The following is a 15,707-nucleotide window of genomic DNA, read 5'->3' as shown; positions in this document are numbered from 1 at the left end:
ACTTTAAATATTTAGCATAATGTGTTAATACTCATTATTTAATCAAATAAGGTTTACTATTTTTGGAGATGTACTGGATCGCATTTCATCTGGTACTTTCAAGATCCATGCTAGTACTGAAAATATAATCCAATGTTTCAAACTGCATGACATCCCCTCTGGAACAGTACAATTTATAATTTCATAACGTTCCACAAAATCTTTATTTTAGATTTTTAAAATGTTCTTCATAGAATTCTGACAATGTGAAAGCAGGCCATTCAGCCCATGTCCACACCGACCCTCCAAAGAGCATCCCACCAGACCCCTCACCTTTTCTCTGTAATCCTGCATTTTCGGTGGTTAACCCACCTAACCTGCACATACCTCAATGCTATGATCAATTTAGCATGGCCAATACACCTAACCTACAAATCTTTGGATTTGGGATGAAATCCAGAGGAAACCCACGCAGACATGGGGAGAAAGTCTGTGTGGAGTTTGCACAGTTGCCAGAGTGTGGTATCGATCCTCTATCCTTGGTCCCTTGTGCTGTGGGACAGCAGTGCTAACCACTGAGCCACCATTGCCCCCACACACTGCACACACAATTTGGTTAATGGACATAAAGCAATGCCAGCTGTTTTGTGTTCTATTCACAGGTGGACAAACTTTGACAGAAAATACCTGAGCAAATTAATGATGAGGAAATCAGCACAAGTTAGTCGGGATAAGATCCTCAGCGTTTTCCGGGAGCTGAACCTGAAAGATGCCATCAGCTATGTGTCTGAGGTAAACTCCCCAGGTGGCCTATTCTTAACACAGAAAAGATGGGCATTGTATCTGGTCATTAGACTAACATTATCAGGCATACTAAAAGAGATCTCCTCTGTCGGAAAATATTTTTCAGCTGAAGTGTTGGATTTACTTCTTGGCTGTTGAGTTTGATCTTGGAATGGATACAAAGCGACACCAGGGATGAGCGCCTTCAGTTGAATCATGAGACTGGGGGAGCTGGGATTATTCTCAAAACAGTGAGGGTCAGGAGTGGATTTAGAGGTGTTCAAAATCCAGAAGAGAATTGATAGTTCCTCATTACTTACTCTGGAGAAACTGGCAGGAGGGTCAGCAGCAGGAAATCAGATATTTGGCAGAAAAAGTGGAGGGGAATGAGAACTTTAATTGCCGCAATAAATTGCGATGATCTAATGTGCATGACCTGAAAGGGTGGGATGCAGATGGAATGGTAAAATCGGAAGGAAATTGGACACCCACTTGAGGAAATTGTTGGAGTGCTGTGAGCGGGGGTGGGGAGGTGGTGCAGGGAAGTGAATAAAAAGTAGAACTAATTAGGTAACTCTTCCAAAATGCTGGTGCAATCACCAGCTAAATGGATGTCCCCTGTATTTACCTGTCTCTGACTTGTTGCAATGTAGCTGTATAGTTGATGGGCTGTCCAGTGCATATTGAATGCAGAGCAGCTAATGTTTGATATTGAAAAGCGAGGGTCTCTAAACCTGCTGTCATCTTTGAGCAGTGTCCTTACTGTTCACCCATTTAAATGCTCAAGAAAAAGACAAACCTGCTGCTTTGCTGATCAATAAAATTGTCAACGTGATGTTCTTCCCTTTTAACATCCTGTTTGCATTAGTGAAAGAAAATCTGATCATGTTATCAAGGCGGTTATGTCCCTTCACTCTGCGTATGTTGATCCTGACACTTTTTTATCCAGCCCAGCTTGAAGCTTACATTCTCACTGATTGGTGAGCCATCTGTCCAAGAGGATTTTCTCCTACTTTCTCCTTCCAAGCTCCTGATAATTTGCGCAAGACTGTATTCCTGTAGGAAAACAGGGTGAAGAACTTCACCTAAGCAACATGTTTCCCACACTTGCTTCCTACCTTGTAAAACACTAATAAAGTGCAATATTGCATGCTTCCAGCTCTTCATTTCACTTAATATATTTTTGAAAATCTTTTGTCTGATTATTTTAATTTTCCTCCGTATGCTGAGTATTTTAAACTGGTTTGGCCTATTTTGAAAAAAGAATGTAGAAGCTTTAATTGAATGGCATAATATAATGTATAACAAACAAGCTTATTTAAGTCCATGAATTGTGCAAATAAATGCCAAGTCTCAACATGTACTGTGGGGTTCTTGCTGTGGTTCAGCATGTGATGGAGAATAATTGATCATTCAATGAATCAGTCCTGGTCACAATGACAATTAATAATACAATGATACAGCACAGAAGATGGAATTTCAGATGTCATTCATCTACTGGCTCTGGACAAGATACACACACACACACAATGTTGAAAATACATGACAGATGGGTGGAGAGAGGAAGGAAGTTAATGTTTCAGGCTCAAGTGTGATTTACTGTGTAACTGATGAACTTTAAATAAATAATTTGTGACTCCTTTTGTGTACCTACAATTAAAGTTTGTTGAACTATTTCAGTTCCTTCAGTTGATATCTGATTTTTTTTTTTGTGTTTTCATAATTCCAGGGAGAACGGAGAGGGTCCTTGGCTTTTATTCGCTCAAGCAGTGATGTTAACGTTGATTTCACTGGACCTCGTCACTCTGTTGTGGACTCATCTGTCTCTGCATTGCTGTAAGTAATCAAACATGAGAACATTTTGCTGTAAACAGGAAGATCATTTGACTATCGGGCATTCACCTGGAGAGTGCAGTTTTATAAAGTACACGTTTCTCTGGATTGCTCAAAACATACACCAGATTAAGAATTTATCTGAGCAGTTTTAAGTTGATGTAAAGAAGAATTGTATTTTTTCACAACATTCAGATACTGCAAGCTGCTTTACAGTCAATGAAGTCTCCAGGAAGTGTAATCGTTGTAGGAAATGTTAGTTGTTTTGCGGTTTGTTGGATACTACTAAATCCAAAGTGATTTAAAGACTAGTTAACCTGGTTTACTGAAGTTGTTTTGCAGGATAATGGTTATATTAGTGAGTGGGGCAGCATGGTGGACTGGCTTCCTCCCACAGTCCAAAGATGTGTAGGTCAGGTAAATTGGCCATGCTAAATTGCCCATAGTGTTAGGTGCATTAGTCAGAGGGAAATGGGTCTGGGTGGGTTACTCTTCGGAGGGTCGGTATGTGGACTGGTTGGGCCGAAGGGCATGTTTCCACATTGTAAGGAATCTAATTTTAAAAAGCTCTCCCCTCAAAATTGGTGCTAATTGCCTGAGCAGACAAGGTATTGGTTTAATGTATAATCTAAAGTTGCTCTATTTAAGTGTACAATGCTCCCTGCAGTGGAAAGGCAAATTGTGAGGAAGATAGGTTAAGTGGGAGCGCAAAATCTTGGATGAAAGCATCAGTTTGAGCAATTTGGCAGGAAGAATGAAAGAGCTAAATCTTATTTAAATAGGAAAAAAAACTGCAACACAGAGGAATTTGGGGATCCATGTGCATGAGTCACAATGTTAGCATCCAAGGTCAGATAATGGGGAAAGCAATTGGAATGTTGGCCTTTCCTTTCAACTTCCTTTTCTGAAACAGAGGTCTTGTCAGAACTACGCTAGGTACTAGTCAGACCATTGGAATGCTATGAACAATTTTAGTCCCTATATCCAAAGAAAGTTAGATATTGGCATTGGAGGCAGTGTAGAGAAGGCTCACCAGGTTGATTCTGGGTATGGAAAGATTTTCTTGCGAGATTGTGTATGTTGGGCTTGTACTTGTTGAAAGGAGATCTTATTGTAACATAGAAGATTCTAAGGGAGCTTGCGATGCAAAGAGGTTGTTTCCTCTTGTGGGAGAGTTTAGGGTCAGAGGGCATAATCTCAAAGGGATTTTCCATTTAAAACTCAAATGGGGAGGAATTCCTTCTGAGGTTAGTCCAGTCTGTGAAATTCTTGACTGCAAAGAACTGTTACACGGGGTCATTTAAGTCCATTCAAAGCTGCAGTGGACAAATTTTTAACTGATAAAGAATTGAAGGTATGCAAGTTAAAGCAGGCAATAGGAGTTTATCAGATCAGCTGTGACCTTATTAACTGGCAGAGCAGACTCACTGGGCCAACTGGCTTACTTCTGCTGCTTTGTCTTGTGGTCTTGTAGTACCGCATTAGTAATGTTGGCTTTGGTTATCTGCTTGAGCCACTAGAATCTCACCCAGTCAAAGACTGGGAGTTTATTGCCAATGTTGGGATGACCAGATTTGTGATGAAATCTATTGCTTCCTGCAGGCGAGGGAGTACCAGCGAGGTATGTCTGGACATGCAAGCGATTGAGAATAGAATGAAGAGTGGAAAGGATCGAGAAGAAACAGTCACTCACCACATGTTGCAGCAGCATCTGTACAAACCCAGGAAACGGGTAAGGAAATGCACATGTCCCATTTAGTTGTCTGTTTTTATATCTTCCAGCTTTTGAATCGGACAGTATTCAGAATTATTAAGTTGTGATATTACTTTCTACTTTGGTTTAAAACATTTTGCCCAAGTTTGATCAAAACTGAAGCAAACATTAATCTGTCACCCCCTAGTTACTTGGTCTTCACGTTTTTGTTCAAATTGCTGTTTTAAAACCGGACAGGAAGATACTGCTTGGTAACTCTGAATAAATATTAACTGGGCTTTTTACATACATTTTTTTATTTGCAATTTAAATCATAAAATCCCTACAGTGTGGAAACAGGCCCTTTGGCCCTACAAGTCCACACCGACCCTCTGAAAAGTAACCCACCCAGACCCATTCCCCTACCCTATTACTCTACTGTACATTTCCCCCTGACTAATGCATGTAACCTGCATATCTCTGAACACAATGGGCAATTTAGCATGGCCAGTTCACCTAATTGCACATCTTTGGACTGTGGGAGGAAACTGGAGCACCCGGAGGAAACCCACACAGACACTGGGAGAATGTGCAAACTCCACACAAACTGTCACCACCCGAATCTGGAATCGGACCCGGCTGCCTGGTGCTGTGAGGCCTCAGTGCTAACCACTGAGTCACTGTGCCACTTGTGTGAGGGGTCTGGAATATTCTAGAAAACCAGTAGAGAGCCAGTGGCCTCATGAACTCTGATATATAAAACGTTCTCCTTTGTACAATTAGACAAGATTCAATTTTGAAGTCTTTTGGTATTTGAGTACTTTCTTTTTCATTTGTTATATAATTTTGTTTTTTTATATATATTCTCCTTCCAGAGAACCCTGATGGGTTGCTTTAATTAAAATTAAAAAAAAAAGGTTGGAGTAGAATTTATGAATAACACAAGGAACAATGTGGATAGTTGAGAGGAGTGTGATTAATTGCACAAAAAGGTTAGCTGAAGTTCAAATGAGCAAATTAATCCTGCTTTGTGTTATGATGTCCATCATTCTGAAAACCGACTGGTTTGTTGGAGATTGAAGAAGAAATTGAACTTGAGTAAGCCATTCAGTCACTTGAGTCTGTTGTGTCTTATGTAATGTCATTTACCTATTTTTGGTCAATACCTTTTGATCGAATCAACTAGGTAAGAGAAGTGATTTTCTAGGAGTGAAATCCTCTGCCACACTCTCTCTTTATTCACTAGTCCAATGGTGTCTTTTTAAAGTACAGGCTTAATTACAGCCGACACAAGCTGGCAGTGCGCAATGAAGGTGAGCAACAGGATAAAGAGATTTTCCAGCGCACGATGAAAAAGAGACTGGAAAATTTCAAACCCACCAAGCTCGCAAACAATTATACCACAAAGTTTAGGAACATGAAGAAAGAGCGAGCAGCTAAAAAGGTATGCTGACATGGCAGATTATTTTTGTAAGTAAAATTTTTTTTTTATAAACAAAGATGATTTTGCAAATTACAGTTTAAGTTGGAACCACCTTGCTGAAAATATAGTTTGGTGTTGAGGGGTGGTGAAGGGACTGTTGGTCCATGATCTGGAACTTGCTGCCTGAGCAGTGAAGGCTGGTTCAAAATTAACTTTCAAAAGGCAATGGGGCAAATCCAAAACGTAAGAATTTATTAGAAAACATTTAAGGAAAAAGTATTATTGCTGGACTGTAAATCCAGAGACCCATGTAATGTTCTGGGGACCTGGGTTCTGATCCTGCCATGGCAGATTCTGGAATTTGAATTCAAGAAGGACAAAGAAAAATCTGGAAATAAGAGTCTAATGATGACCATTGTTGATTGTTGGAAACTGGTTCACTAATGTCATTTTAGGGAAGAAAACTGCCTTCTCTACTTGATCTGGACTATATGTGATACCTGATCCACAGCAATGTGGTTGACTCTTAACTGCCCTCTGGGGAATAAATTCTGGATCAGTGGTGCTGGAAGAGCACAGCAATTCAGGCAGCATCCGAAACGTCGATTTTTGCCTGTCCTCGGATGCTGCCTGAATTGCTGTGCTCTTCCAGCACCACTGATCCAGAATCTGGTTTCCAGCATCTGCAGTCATTGTTTTTACCTCTGGGGAATAAACACTGATTAAACTAGCAATGCCCTCATTGTGTGAATGAATAAAAAAAAATTTAAAAAGCGAGAAAATTACAGGGTTATCTAGAAAGAGTAGGGAAGTGAACCCATTTAGAGATACTCTTTTGGTTCCAAAGAGTTAGCACAGGAATGATGGACCCATTGGTCACTTCTTTTAACCTGCAAAATTCTTCTGGTTCCATGAATCACTGATGCATGACTGATATTTGTGACCACTTAGATTTTCTCTTTTCTGGAGTTGTTTGACTGGATACTTCTACAGTATGCCATGTATTCAAATATCTGATACTTGGGCCCCGAATACCGACCGGTAGATGGGAAAATGGTCAGACATGGGAGGTGTAGTTTGTGAGATTTAGTCAGACATTGTTGGTTTTTTTTTCTCTTCCAGTTCCTAATCGACACCTGGTCAAATTGACAAACAGACTGGTTACTGAGCAGAGAAAATCTGTACGAAGAGCACTTACACATGTATTCCCTGTTAACTGTTAAAGCAGAAAGGCTTTAGATTCAGACCTTGAAGGGAATTTGGTTAGAATTGGGAATGAGAATGAGTAGGGTGGGGAGGGTGGTACGGTAGGCCTCCTAGAGAGGTACTGGAAGTACCTACTCCCCCACCCCACAAGGACTGCTGTAAATGGTATGCGATCTCTTCAGCTAGCAGTTCTTGCCTCTTGTTTTACAACTGGATTTCCTGCACCCCTTGTGATGTGCAGTTAACTTGATTCAGGCCACCCCTTGCTATTATAGGTTCAGTGTCTGTCAATGAAGTGCTCACCTTCGTTCTCAGCAATAAACTGGCATGTAACACAACTGGCCATCCCAAAACTGTTGACAGTTCAGCTTGCTTCCAGTTGGGGTTTGTTTTTTCTTCTATTCTTTCAGACTTGGCCTTCTGTGGGTCATTGGTGTCAGGGCCTTTGAGAAAAGAGGCCATTGGACCTTTGGGCCTCCCACAGTGGTGAAGCAACTCTCACCAAGGTCACAAATGACATCTTATTTGGTTGTGATGATGGGACAATATTTGCCTCATCCTTCTCTATGATATGTTGAAAAGTTGCCAACGTGATCTACCTCCTGAGATTTAAACAATCCTTGGATAAGCACATGGATGATGATGATGGGATAGTGTAGGGGGATGAGCTTGGATGAGTTCACAGGTTGGTGCAACATCGAGGGCCGAAGGGCCTGTTCTGTGCTGTACTGTTCTATGTACTCTTCACTAGAAGAGTGGTGCTGCACTCATCTGGTTCCATTTTTATTCATCACATCACAATGTGAGTGTGAGTCTCCAACTTCTCCTTACCACATCAAAATGCAGTGTCAGGTTCCATATTTGCGCTTGCACCCATTTGAGTCTCCTCATCTCCTCTGCCCACTATATCACCATCCCTAATTTATCAGACTGCTTGTCTGACATCACTGTTGGGTGAACAGCAAATTTTTTTTCCAACATGGAAAACCATAGCCACAAACCCAGCTCCCTAGCTGTTTTCTCCATCACTCTTCCCATAGCCACAAACCTAGCTCCCTAGCTAACTTTCTCCATCACTCTTCCCAGCAACTCCTTCCTGTTCTTAACATTGACATTATGTTTGATGCTGAGTTTAGTTTCTGATCACATTCGCACCACTATCTATTTTCATTCCACCTTTGCAACCTTGCCTGAATTTGCCTGCCACCCCTCACCCCCGTCCCCTACTGTATGTAAGACAGCCTATCCTTTAAGGATTCCGAGTCCCGTGTGTACACAATTTTGCACTTCTGCCAGTTACTTGGTGATGGGCTTGCAAACTGTGCACATACAACCATTGGTTTGCTATAATGTCCACTTCCTAACTTGCAATGTGTTTTACTATTTTAATTAAAATATTGCAGAGTTAATCCCTGACAAGTGATTGAACATTAGACCACACCACTTCCCCCATCTCTGTCTCAATTCATCTGCTGCTGAAACCAGCATCCAAATCCTTTTCTGTCCACAATGGCATTCCTCATTGGCTTCTGTAGTGATTGAAACCAGGTGGATCTTGTTGACTGAGATCTTTGATTGGGGTCATGAACCTAGTCCAATCAGGAAGCCCTGGCTAATCAATATAAACAGGGGATATAGGACTTTTAATAAATTGAATTTTTGTTATGGTGAGGGCCAACAGTATGGTGCTGATTTATCGACCGTTTACACCCAAGTAAAACTCACCTCAAGATTGTATAAAGGAACAACCTGGTTTTGGCATTAATTCAAGTAAAAGTATTAGTAATAGTAAAGTAGTAAAAGTTTGTCACTACGGATTTGCCATCTGCTGTTGATGCGTGATGGTTGGACGTTAAAAATACCATTTTGCATAAACTTTTTCAAGATCCTTTAGTGCAGGTCAGTTTTTTGTGCAAGTACTTCAAGAACTTTACAGAGACATTATTGTTTGCATTTATAACTTTTCATGGTTTTAAGGGCATTTATGCTTGATCCATTAGTGTTCTGAATTTGTATGCAAATCTTGCTGAAATGTTATAAATAAAAGCAGTTTGTAATAGAAAAAAAAGTTATATAAACAGGGGATTTAGAATCTCCTCACTTCAAGTAATGGCAGAGTTGGCTGGCTCCAGCCAGTGTACTGTGCACAACTAAAGAACGGGTGACTTGGTCTTGAGATATTGGCCTATATGCAGTTGCCTTAACCTCCCACCTATTCAGACTTCAGCTCATGTTTCCAAACTCTCACCCATATGCTGCACATCTTTCCTTCCTTTCCTCACCACTCCACCCAACCAAAAGTTAAGCAGCACCTGGAATTTGAAATTCTTATCCTTATTTTTGAATCCCTAAGATCATCCTGGCTGTCTGGCATAGCCCTGAGTGTATTTACCTCCAGTGGTGGCTCTGCCTTCAGCTGCCTTTGGAATTCAACCTCCTTGTATGTCTTATAAGATGCAAGACTGATACATACCTGTCTCTGTTGATCACACTTTTTCTATCATCTGCCCTAAAAATTCTTTATCCAAGTCATATTTTCCCCAATGATTATAGAGACCATTTTATCTCCACACTCTCTTCTATGAATAGAAATGATTTGCAAGGGTATGGGGAGAAAGCAGGAGATTAACAGAAGGTTGTGAAGCGCATTTGAAGTGCCAGTTTAGAACAGTGGGTAAAATGACCCTCTCCTGTGCCATAACACAATGGGACTAGATTGGGTTGGCATATCTGGTCAGCATGGACGGGTTGGACCGAAGGGTCTGTTTCCTTCTCTATGACTCTATAACACTCCTGTGATCTGTCTCCTTTCACTTGAGGGGATAAAAGCAATTGATTGCCTTTTGCATTTAAATAATGAGTTTAGCTGTAACTTAAACTATAGTTGTTGTGGTTGCTTTTTCAAATGAACAATGACAAATTGCTAAAACTTGCCAAAAATCAAACTTTAATCCCCTTTAATCTGTACTTTGGCTGTCCTGATTTTCTTTCAGAAACACAGTGATGCGATGTCAAATGGCAAGATCCCGGCACATTCCGTTTCTTTCCACGTTAATAAAGGTAATTTCTAACGTGTTTACTTCCTTGTTAACACTCAGGTCTCTTTGTGACCTCTTTCCCAACCCCTCGGACTACTTGGATCGCATTTGCAAAGGTGGCTGGTCATGTTTGATTCCTTGGCCAATTTGTCGCTCTTAAGGGAATTTTGTGGGAGTGGGTGCTGGGAGGCTGACTTGGACCTTGGGAAAAATGATTTATCTAAATAGCTGTGTGGTTTTGCTTGATGTGTAGGGATTGTTGATTGCAGTCAATAAAGGGGACCCTGTCTATTTCTTCCATTTTCACTTCCTCTGTCTCCCCCCACCTCTCAGATCCTATGCTTAATCATTACAATTCCTATTGTAGGCCCAGCAGACAATTACCATTGACAGGTCATCAATGCTGGAGGAGTCTGGCTGATTCTGTTCTGATCATTATTTAAACTCATGAAGCTTTTTCACTGTTAATCAGAAAACATTCCTGAGTTGTTCAACTAGATACAGGAGTTGGTTAGACAGGCCCTCAGTGAGATAGAGGCCTAACTCCATATACATGCCTTTTGTCTCTGATTGGACTTGCCAGAAATCCTGCAATGGCAGTTCTTCTATGCAGAAGCTTATGGCAAATGATTGCCTTGGGTTCCTATTCTTGACTAAGTCTCTAGTGTTTTTAGGGCACTAAATTGATGGCCAGAGCCTGAGTTAAGTATTAAAAGGTTTAGTCAAGGCTCTGGCTGTCTGAAGGCAAAACCTTGCTCCAGTGTGAACTTGAGAATGGAATGGTGGTCTCTCTCCTCCGGTAAATCATCCTATAAGAGTCCATTTGTAAGCACTCCAGCATATGATAGATAAACCTAACTTTATGCTGACACTTCTCTCCCAAGGGGGAGACCCACTGAGGCATTGACATTTCCTGTTTCCATTTAGCCCTTTTAATTGATCAAATTGAGGAAGTAGTTAACTAACGTAACTAAAATGACTTTTTTAAAAAATAACCAATTTCGCACCGTATTCTGTTACAGAAGCTCTGTTGAATCTGTTTTAGTTGAGAGCTTTTATAAAAAGTTAAAAGAACCATTTGTATTATCCTTGAAGTCTGAATTTAAATCCATGGCACCTGCCCAAAAGGTCCGTGATATTATCTGCATTACACTTATTTATTGCCGTATTCAAGAAATGTTTCCTATCTATTTATCCAGACTCTGATGTAGAGGATCACTATGATCCATCAGACGGAGGAATTAGTTTTCTCATTACACCTGCCCACAATGAATCGGATGAACCAATAACCGGTAAGATGTTTTGCTGATCCATTGGCGGCTGTTTCTCTGGATGTTTCTTTTGAATGTATTGAAGTCTAAAAATAAGATTCAAACTCCCGTTGGTATGAGCAGCTCCTCGAGAGGTCTTGCACCTTCAAGCTTGGTTTATTAGAGCTGAAACACTTTTGCATCAACACCATATCTGTATTACAAAATGCCAATTTGAGGGGTTTTCCAAATAGGTCCTGGATTAAACCTTTTGGTCTAGGCTAAGCTGTCTGATCTTGGAGCCAGAGTATTGGCATGCCCAGCAACCTCCAATATTATTTTGTAAGGGAGGAAAAAGCAGCCAGGATTCCCAGTACTACTCAAAGAATATTTTGTCAAAGGTAGGTTTAGGACAAGACTGGTCTCTGATGTGGTGTTTCTCTTGATTTGACTTGACCAATGATTGCATTTTTGATGATGAAACAAATCAAAGACAGCAGGAAATGCTGCCGTTGGTCAGTGCTTAAGCAGCATCTACAAAGAGGAAGGGAAAGATGCTACCCTAATTTGCTGGTGCAAAGATTCAAGCCTTTTTGTTTGAAACTCCTCCCTTGACATGTGTTAGATGTTGCATACATATGCTCTTGAACTAGAAGTATTCTAACATTTTACAGCATGGGCTGCTTGATGATGTGGTTCCACAACTCTGCAGTCCGTATAAATGTTGAGCAATGTTGTTTTTGAACACCCTTTGTGTATCTAGAAATGCTGGATTGTTTTCTATAACCTTATGATGGCTCCTTTTGAAGAGAAATTGGGGCAGACTCAAAGAAATCCTACTTTAATTGCTAAAAGTCACACAACACCAGGTTATAGTCCAATAGGTTTAATTGGAAGCACACTAGCTTTCGGAGCGCCGCTCATTCACCAGGTGATAGCTAGTGTGCTTCCAATTAAACCTGTTGGACTATAACCTGGTGTTGTGATTTTTAACTTTGTACATCCCAGTCCAACACCTCCAAATCATGACTACTTTAATTGCAGCTGCATTATCTCTCTGCTTCAAAGTCTAACATTGCAGTGCTTGTAAAATTAGATTGGGTATGTTTTTCATGCCCATATCTGCTTGTGAACCTTTCAGAGATTATTCTAATTAATGCTTATTTTGTAATACTAAATCATTCCTGCAGGATTCACTAACCCAGGCTTTTCCACTGAGGAAGATGATTCTACTTTCCAAATGACTCCACCGTGGGTGTCCAATGAAGAAACAGTAATTCCATCCCAAAGGGCACGTTTACAACTTCCGAGGAGTCCCACCAACTTCCGACGCCTCACACCCTTGCAACTCAGCAGTCGATCCATTGACTCATTTTTACTAGCAGACATCTCCGATGAGCATCCATTGTCTTTCCTACCTGAATCATCAATGTAATTATATCATTCACTTTATTCGTTATGCTTTCCAAACAAAGAAAAAACCTTTTTATATCCAAAGCAGCCGTAAAAATGGGTTTCCATCAACCATCTTGAGAAATCAAGAATTTTGAGGTTTTGTTTCCATGGAATTTAAAACCAACTTACCTTGGGTGAAGCACGTAATGATAAGTGGCTGCCATCAACTTCAGAAAGGAAGTTTGAGCACAATCAACCTGGTTGTCTGTTGAGGTGGTTACTGGAGGAGAAACATTAAATGTAGCACATATTAACATTGACAAGGTACCAGATGAGGACCCTACTGGAGAGGAATGTGGGGTGTTGACAACAGGGGAAAATGAGCAAATTTGGACTAGAAACTGTCTGAAATGGATGAAAGGGCAGTTTTCAAAGTTGGTTTGGAAGTGGGTAGAGGTGTTCCATGTATCTCTGTGTTCTGGAAGTTTCTATTCACTGTAGGTATCTGTGATTTGGATAAAGGCTGGAGGAAATGTGCCAAAATAGGAGGCTTAGTAAATTAGTTCAGAGATAAATTGAAGCTGCAGGCATCTAAGTAGAATAAACTTCAAAAACTGGCATGTGGAGTTCAGTAAGAATAAACATGCAGCACTGCTGTTTGCTTCACATTATACTTGAGAGAAGGCTGGCTGTTGTTGAAAAATGGAAATATTTTGAATTGATCTTTCCCACAAATGCTGTCAGACCTGCTGAGTTTCCCCAGCACTACTTGTTTTTTTAAGATCCACTCAAAGTATTGTTTTTAAACTAAAATGGTGAGAAGTATAGAATATAAAAGTGCAAATATATTTGTAAAGAAAACTATACCTTAGAAGGTCATAGTTGGAGGATTGTTTGCATGTTTTAGTTCCATGTTATTTCAGAATTCTTATAGAGGGTTCAAAAGAATTGGCTTGAATTCTGACTGGCATGATGAAGTGCAAATATGAAGAAATGATTTTCGAAGTGGGATTAAGTTTATTATGGCAGTAGATCATGTCATGTCAGACATGCTGTACCTTGTGATCAGTCCTTTGCTCATTTGCCTGCTGCTGGTGCGTCTTGAGTTTTGGAGTTTGGGGGTCGGTGGGTGTGGGGTGGGGTGGGAAAGCTGGTTGTGAATCACTAGCTTTGGTCCAGCTCATACTGTCTGTCTGTTTTCCTTTTTACTCTGACCAATCCGCTCTGACATTGAGTATACCAATGATTGTGATAATCAAGTATTAGCTCTTTTTTTCTGAAAAGGTTCCTTTGTGTTCTGAAGTATGAGCAAGAGGTGAATGTAGCTATTTCATGCTGCTACTATGGAGAAATTAGGCCATTCAGCCCATTGAATCTGCTCCACCATTCAATCATGGCTGATAGCTTTCTCAACCCTATTCTCCTGGTTTTTCCCGGTAACCCTTGATCCCCTCGATATTCAAGAAACTGTCTACCTCTGTCTTAAGTGTGCTCAATGACCTGGCCTCTACAGTCTTCTGTGGCAATGAATTCCATAGATTCACCACTGTCTGGCTGAAGAAGTTTCTCCTTACCTCTGTTCTAAAAGGCCTTCCCTTTACTCTAAGCCTGTGCACTTGGGTCCTAGTCTCTCCTATCAATGGAAACATCTTTCCAACGTTCACTCTGTCTAGGTCATTCAGTATTCTGTAAGTTTCAATTAGATCCCCCCTCATCCTTCTAAACTCCATTGAGTATAAACCCAGAATCCTCAAATGTTCCTCATATGTTTAGCTTTTCATTTCTGGGACCATTCTTCTGAACCTCCCGTGAACACCCTCAAGGGCCAGTACATGCTTCCTGAGATATGGGGCCCAAAACTGCACAATACTCCAAATGTGGTCTGACCAGAGTCTTCTAGAGCTTCAGAAATATATTCAAGTCCTCTCAAAATAAATGCCATCATTGCATTTGCCTTCCTAACTACAGACTGAACCTGCAAGTTTACCTTGAGAGAATCCTGGACTAGAACTCCCAAATCTCTTTGCAGTTCAGACTTCTGAATTTTCTGCACATTTAGAAAATAGTCCATGCCTCTACCCTTCCTACCAAAGTGCATGAACTCTCACTTTTTTTTCATGTTGTACTCCATCTGCCACTTCGTTGCCCACTCTGCTAACCAATCCAAATCCTTGCAGCCTCTCCATCTCCTCAATGCTACCTCTCCCTCTACCTATCTTTTGTATCATCTGAAAACCTAGCCAGAATGGCCTCTGTTCCTTCATCAAGATTGTTCATGTATAAAGTGAAAAGTTGTGGTCCCAAAACTGAATGTTGTGGAACACCACTTGTCACCGGATGCCATCCTGAGAAGGACCCTTTTATACCCATCTCTGCTTTCTGCCAGACAGCCAAGCTTCTATCCATGCTCACATCTTGCCTCTAACACCATGGGCTCTTATTTTACTCAATAGCCTCCTGCAGCACCTTGTCATAAGCTTCTTGAAGTCCAGTTAGATAAGATCCATTGGCTCTCCTTAGTCTAACCTGCTTGTTACTTCCTCAAAAAGTTCTAGCAGATTTGTCAGGTATGACCTCCCCTTGATGAAACCATGCTGACTCTGCCCTATTTTACCATACACTTCAAAGTATTCCGAAATCTCATCCTTCACAATGGGTTCCAGGATCTTGCCCACGACTGAGGTTAGGCTATTCGGTCTGAAATTTTCTGTCTTTTGCCTTTCTTTCTTTTTAAACAGGGGTCTCATGTTAATGATTATTTAGACTTCTGGGACCCTTCCTGATTCTAACAATTCCTGAAAGATGATCGCTAACGCCTCGGCTATCTCCCTTAGAACTCTGGGGTGTAATCTATCTGGTCCAGGGGATTTATCCACTTTCAGGCCAATCCGTTTTTATAGCACCACCTCCTTGGTGATGGCCACCATTCTCCTCTCTGCCCGTCTCTTGAATTTTGGTATATTATTCATGTCTTGAACAGTGAAGACTGACTAGAAGTAATTATTCTGTCCCTCCGCCATTTCCTTGTTTCCCCCTTCTATCTCTCCAGCACCATTTTCCAGTGGCCCATTGTACACTTTTGCATCACTGTCCCTTTATATATCTGA

The 15,707-nt window shown here is 40.8% G+C and overlaps 1 protein-coding gene across 4 annotated transcripts in view; it reads left to right on the top strand.

The window, feature by feature from the left end:
* The window catches only part of LOC122564452 (sodium/hydrogen exchanger 3), a 131,276-nt gene that overhangs the window by 107,949 nt on the left and 7,620 nt on the right, over positions 1 to 15,707 (top strand). For 2 of the 4 annotated variants that reach the window (XM_043719350.2, XM_087978550.1), the window contains 7 exons: positions 642 to 771; positions 2,492 to 2,598; positions 4,198 to 4,327; positions 5,556 to 5,732; positions 9,911 to 9,977; positions 11,155 to 11,247; positions 12,396 to 12,636. In XM_043719350.2, the coding sequence (XP_043575285.2) occupies positions 642 to 771; positions 2,492 to 2,598; positions 4,198 to 4,327; positions 5,556 to 5,732; positions 9,911 to 9,977; positions 11,155 to 11,247; positions 12,396 to 12,636 (945 nt within the window). Of the gene's footprint in view, positions 1 to 641; positions 772 to 2,491; positions 2,599 to 4,197; positions 4,328 to 5,555; positions 5,733 to 9,910; positions 9,978 to 11,154; positions 11,248 to 12,395; positions 12,641 to 15,707 lie in introns of those variants that run through there. The other 2 variants (XM_087978552.1, XM_087978551.1) reach the window with 1 other exon arrangement.

This window comes from Chiloscyllium plagiosum, unplaced genomic scaffold, assembly GCF_037043375.1.
Source record: "Chiloscyllium plagiosum isolate Xiang-an unplaced genomic scaffold, Cpla_swu_hap1 HiC_scaffold_34, whole genome shotgun sequence".
Lineage (NCBI taxonomy): Eukaryota > Metazoa > Chordata > Chondrichthyes > Orectolobiformes > Hemiscylliidae > Chiloscyllium > Chiloscyllium plagiosum.
The sequence above is the reverse complement of the archived record's forward strand: the minus strand, read 5'-3'. Positions and strand labels throughout refer to the sequence as shown.